General features: G+C 34.7%; 1 protein-coding gene across 1 annotated transcript; it reads right to left on the bottom strand.

The window, feature by feature from the left end:
• Window positions 1–2,433: 2,433 nt before the first annotated feature.
• Window positions 2,434–5,729, bottom strand: LOC111439038 (40S ribosomal protein S4-3-like). Its single transcript, XM_023076776.1, has 5 exons — window positions 5,615–5,729; window positions 5,184–5,261; window positions 4,919–5,099; window positions 3,762–3,859; window positions 2,434–3,055 (listed from the first exon to the last, which is right to left on the bottom strand). The coding sequence occupies exons 1-5, from the start codon at window positions 5,615–5,617 to the stop codon at window positions 2,621–2,623; spliced, it is 795 nt and encodes a 264-aa protein (XP_022932544.1). The 5' UTR covers window positions 5,618–5,729; the 3' UTR covers window positions 2,434–2,620.
• Between the last annotated feature and the right edge of the window lie 210 nt (window positions 5,730–5,939).

The raw sequence follows: 5,939 nt of genomic DNA, 5'->3' as shown, positions 1-5,939 counted from the left end.
TGTGGCTTACCAACTCCCTGTCAAAATCTTCAACCATCGCGATGCAACCCTGCAGCAGTTCTTATCAACAAAACTCAGAAGATATAGAAACGTTATGAACCACGTTAAGTTAATCACAGATGAGATAATAAATAAGTGGATCATAATCAAAAGTGAGGCTACGAATTTGACCTTTGGGAAAAAAATTTCTTTTGTAATCTTACTAAAATTATGGAATGTTGCAACCCGTCGCTCGAGAACATCGTTCATGGATATTAGTGGAAACCCGATGATACCTGCGAGCAAAACCGCTATTGAGATGTTAAGAAGAGTAAGCTTCGAGGAGATAGACACGAATGAAAAGTGTGTAATTTGCTTGGAAAAAATAGAAAAAGGTGCAATATTATTATTGCAAATGCCTTGCTTGCACGTGTTTCACGAGGAATGCATAAAAACCTGGCTCTCCGATAGTCATTATTGTCCAATTTGTAGATTTGACATATCTACCCAATAATTTTTTTTTATTTTTTTTATTTTAGTTTTAATTATTTCAAATTAATTATGTGTTATTAAGAAATATTTTCATATATTTTATGATTTTGTTAATAATATATTTTATCTTATTTTTAAATTTTGTTAATAATATATATTTTATTATTTTTCCGAGTGAGTTGATAGCTTCCATCCTATTTGAACGTCATTAATATTGGACGGTCATGAATTTCAATTTTTTACCAAATCTAAAAACTTTATTTGTCCAAATTATTTAATTATTCATACAAAATATTTTAAATAATATCAAATTAATCTTTAAATTTAAAAAATTTTATAACATATATTTACTTATTTTAATCTCATTCAAATTTTAAATATATTTTTATTTAATATTTTAAAGATATTAAATATATCAAATATCATAAATATTTTTTTTCTTTTATATTAACATGTTTATATATTAAAAATTAATTTGAATATTTTAAAATTTAAGTTAATTTTTTTTATATTTAATATATCAATTTATTAAATATTTGATTTCAATATTTAAAATTTTTTTCAAGTTCATTTTTACTCATTTTACAATAATATATTTGGTGGTTTAGTCTACGTAGTTCTTTAAGACAAAATTGTATAGTTGGCGTAGTTGGAAGTTGCTTGGGAAGATTTGTGCTGGTTGGTAGACTTGTTGGGGGGTTTTGGTGACATAGATCCAGAGGTATGTGCTTGCAGTCGGCTGATAGAGCAATGCATCAATCAAACTCAAGTCAAGGGGCGTCGGTGTAGTCAGCTTCCCCGCTCACGTGTCGGGTTGCTAAGGTCAGATTCTTGAAACAACAGTTCTAGGAGGGCCGATTGATTGAACGAGATGATTAAACTTATAATTTATCATAAATGAATCAATTTAGACTCTTTATTAACATGATATCTGGTAATCGTTCATCCATCAGTTCTTGCATTTTAAAATTTCATACGTTCAAAATTCATGTGTATCCAAAACCTAAAAATATCAATAACGTGCCCAAGCATGTTAGGTAATTCAGTTTTGTAGTTCCTCTTAGGTACTCGGTTTATATGGACTTTTAGCTTAATGTTTGTATTCCATGGCCTATAAAGGCTTGGGCATTGTTGAAGGAGGTGTGGTAGGAGTAACCCATAACTATATCAACGTTTTTTTTTTTTTAAATCTAAGATTTCGACCGACCTTGATCAAAAGAGTCGATGCTCGAGATGAGATTTGAGTGCGAAATTAATTTACACATCATTTTAACAAAAATAATTTTGATCCCTAAAATTTAATGATTCATTTAATCTCTATACTTTTAAATTCTATACCAATTAAATCTTTATATTTTACTATTTGTTGATAAATAAATAAATAAATAATAAATTTATCATTAAACTTAAAGTTTCAATAACCATTCGAATTTTAATTAAAAAAATTCTAAAAATTATTTTAAAAGTACCTTAAATTTTACAAAATTTCAAAGATATTTTAAAATTTTAAAAAGTTTGATTGTTCGAAGATGCTCGAGTCTCTAGCCCCGGTTCAAGAAGGTTTTAGAAGGCGACGTATGGTCAAGCCTCTAGCTCCAATTCAAAAAAAAGGTTTTAGAAAACGAAGCAACATATGCTCGAGCATCTTGGTTCACGAAGAAGTTTTAAAAAAGGCAAATAGTTTTGAAAGCAAGATTTAAGAAATTAAAATTGGTGTTACATGAAAATATAAGCAAAAGGCAACCACAGCTTTATGTATGTAACTATCGAGTAAAGGGAAGTTGACACGTTAATAAAACTTTAAAAAATTGAAAGATATTTATGAAGGATATTTATAAAACACGATAAGCATTATTTTTTAGAATTTTTCGAAAGATTATTGAAACTATATATATATATATATATATATATATATATATATATAGCAAGAGAGAGAGAATTTTGCTCTCCATTTACCAGAAAAACTTCTAAAAGACAGGTCCATTGTAGCGAAGAGTTTTGGAATGACAAAATGATAGCCTCGCACAATTCCAGTAGAAATAACAAAGTATGAGCCCTTTTGGAAGACACATCTATCAACTAAAGCAATAACAAGAGCAAAACCCCACGTTTCATCATCATATGCCTACACTACACTACCTACCTCCTCTTAAGCGGTAACTGAAGCTTGGCTTGCCAGCCTCTTCCTGGCTTCTTCTATGATGGATAGTTTGATACCCTTGCCCTTGGGAAGAGACACCCATGGCTTCGTCCCCTTACCAACTGTGAACACATTGCATAGCCGGGTTGCAAACTCGTGCCCGGTTGCATCCTGAACGTGGATCGTTTCAAAGCTTCCCTTGTGCTTCTCCCTGTTCTTTATCACTCCAACTCTGCCCCTGTTTCTTCCACCAGTCACCATCACAACGTTTCCTACGTCGAACTTGATGAAATCAGCTATCTTGTTGGAGTCGAGGTCCAGCTTGATGGTGTCGTTCGCCTTGATTAGAGGGTCGGGATAACGGATTGTACGTCCATCGTAAGTGTTCAGGTATGGGATGCCCTTTTGCCCGAACTGCACTGAGCGAACTTTGCACAGCTTAAACTGCAAAAAGTAATATGAGTCAAGCATGAATAGTCCAATTATAGCATGGACAATAAACAGTGTTCAACAAATCCAGTCTGTTGCTCGAGAGGGTTAGGATATCGATGTAACATATTAACAACCAGAAAAGGCATCTAACTCTGAAGAAATCTGAACAATGCAAAATGGTTTTAGAATATGATGTTCCATCTGAAGTGCTAAGCCTATTTACGTAATAGCTCAAGCCCACCGCTAGCAGATATTGTCCTCTTTGGGCTTTCCCTTCTAGACTTCCCCTCAAGGTTTTAAAACGCGTCTGCTAGGTAAAGGTTTTCACACCCTTACAAGAAATGTTTCGTTCCCCTCTCAACCAATGTGGGATCTCACAATCCACCCCCTTGAGGACCTAGCATCCTCGTTGGCACACCGCCTGGTGTCTGGCTTTGATACCAACTGTAACAGCCCAAACACACTGCTAACAAACATTGTCCTGTTCGAGCTTTCCCTTTTGGGCTTCCCCTCAAAATTTTAAAACGCGTCTGCTAGAGAGAGGTTTCCACACCCTTATAAGGAATGTTTCGTTCCCCTCTCCACCAATGTGGGATCTCACTATGTACTATTGACGCCAAAAAAAACTCTTTCAATTACATTTATTTTATTCGACTCCAATACACTTAATACAACATATATCAGGTCAAAATTCAATATCAAAGGAACAGTAGCTAACCTTAGCCTCTTCATCTCTGACTGAGTGAAGGCGGAATCGGCCCTTTGTGTCATAAAGAAGCCGGAAATTCTCGTTTGTCTTAGGAATTGACACAACATCTAAAGGGGAGGGAGAGACAAAACAAAATGTTGTGGTCAAAATGTATTTAAAGAGTAATAAACAGAACAAACATGAAACAACTAAGAGACAATGAATGTAACGGTCCAAGCCCACTACTAGCAGATATTGTCCTCTATAAGCGTTCTTTTTCAAGCTTCCCTTCAAGGTTTTAAAAATGCGTATGCTAGGGAGAGGTTTCCACACCCTTATAAAGAATGTTTTGTTCTCCTCCCCAACCGATGTGGGATCTCACAATCTACCCCCTTTCAGAGTCCAGCGTCCTCGCTAGCACATGTTCCATTCTTCAATCAATGTGGGACCCTCCACCAATCCACCCTCCTTCGAGGCCCAGAGTCTTTGTTGGCACACCACCTCGTGTCCACCCCCATTCGAGGATAAGCCTCCTCGTGGTACATTGTTCAGTGTCCGGCTCTGATACCATTTGTAACTGCCCAAGCTTACCGCTAGTAGATATTGTCCTATGTGGAATTTCCCTTTCGGGCTTCCCCTTAAAGTTTTTAAAACGTATCTGCTAGGGAAAGGTTTCCACATCAAAATGTTTCATTCTCTTCCCCAACCGATGTGGGATCTCACAAAGAAGCTCCGAGCAAGGAATGTTTTTTATGAGTTGACAATCAAATCAATGGAACATATTATCAACATTATCTTGTTTGGAGATAGTAATTTGACAGGTAAAGCTATAGTTGCATTCCCTATTATTTGCCCCATTCCCATTTACAGACAATGCTTTTCGTAGGCATTAAAATTGAAATGACATCTTCCATTAAGAAGAATGGGAAGAAAATGCGAAGCGAAAATGATGACAGAACTAAAACTCAAGCCACCATAGATACATAATATACAACTTACAATAAGGACCCCACCAGCCATTAGTAATAGCCTAATGTCAATGTGGAAGGATTGAAATGATGAACACTCCATTACTTACCTAATTTAGTTCATAAATCAACAGCCAATTCCAAGAATGAAAAACCAATTTAGCAAGCTATTCAAACAACTCTGCTACAGTATAGCTACAAAGTTTAAGAAAACCATACCCATGAAACCAGCAGGGAAAGTCTTGTCTGTCCTGACCTTCCCATCGACCAAAACATGTCGTTGCATTAAAATTGAAATTACCTCACGGTATGTGAGAGCATATTTCAATCGGTTCCTCAAAATAAGGATCAACGGAAGGCATTCCCTTGACTTATGAGGTCCAGATGAAGGTTTGGGAGCCTACGAAGAGATTTGAAAGGTAGAACAAAATGCATAAGCTCTAGACAAAAATTAAAATCAATGAAAACAACAAATTTGACTCACAAATGCACCACCAAGTTTGTCAAGCATCCAATGCTTTGGGGCGTTAAGCCTCTTCAAATGCTTCTTCAATCCCCTTGCCTGTCATAGCCATAGCCATTAATTATCTATTTAAAACACCAAAACACAAGCATATACACAGAAATCGGGAGAGCATAAGGCAAAGGAAACACAGTTGAGTAAAAGAATCATCGAAATGCAGAAGAAAACTAAAATACTCGGTTGAAAACACAATCAAAGAAACCAATCATACTTAAATAGAATCTTCCACATTGTTATGGCCAACAAATTTTGTCTCACAAAAATTATCAAAAAATGTCACAAAGCGTTCCATCTGCAGAAGAACGAATGACCAAAATCCACAAGGATACAACGAAGAATACAATGAACAAATCAATCAACGGAAGAAAGAATTTAGAAAGAGATCCACTGACCATATTGTCGAAGTGAAGCTCGAAGAAGCTAAACTGGGGTCGCCGCCGGCGTCTGTGGGGGGAGAAAGTAGGGTTTCAGTGAGAGAAAGTGTTTGCTGGAACGAAAAATAAAAGGCTAATAGAGAAGAGAGGTTTATTTTTTTTATTTTTTATTTTTTTATTATTTTATTTTTAAAAATATTTAGGATTTAATGTTATCTGAATTTTACATAAAGGAAATAATATTTCTGTTAAATAATTTTATATTAGTTAATTTTACAAATTATTTTATATATATATATATATATATATATATATTTTTTTTTTTTTTTTTTTTTTTTTTTTT

Source organism: Cucurbita moschata, unplaced genomic scaffold (genome assembly GCF_002738365.1).
Source record: "Cucurbita moschata cultivar Rifu unplaced genomic scaffold, Cmos_1.0 Cmo_Scf00085, whole genome shotgun sequence".
NCBI lineage: Eukaryota > Viridiplantae > Streptophyta > Magnoliopsida > Cucurbitales > Cucurbitaceae > Cucurbita > Cucurbita moschata.
This window is presented reverse-complemented; position numbering and strand designations above follow the sequence as displayed.

Coding starts and splice junctions, on each gene's coding strand:
- LOC111439038 (XM_023076776.1), bottom strand. Junction 3,860..4,918: donor TTTCCCTGCTGGTTTCATGG/GTATGGTTTTCT, acceptor CCTCCCCTTTAG/ATGTTGTGTCAATTCCTAAG. Junction 3,056..3,761: donor TCAGAGATGAAGAGGCTAAG/GTTAGCTACTGT, acceptor TACTTTTTGCAG/TTTAAGCTGTGCAAAGTTCG.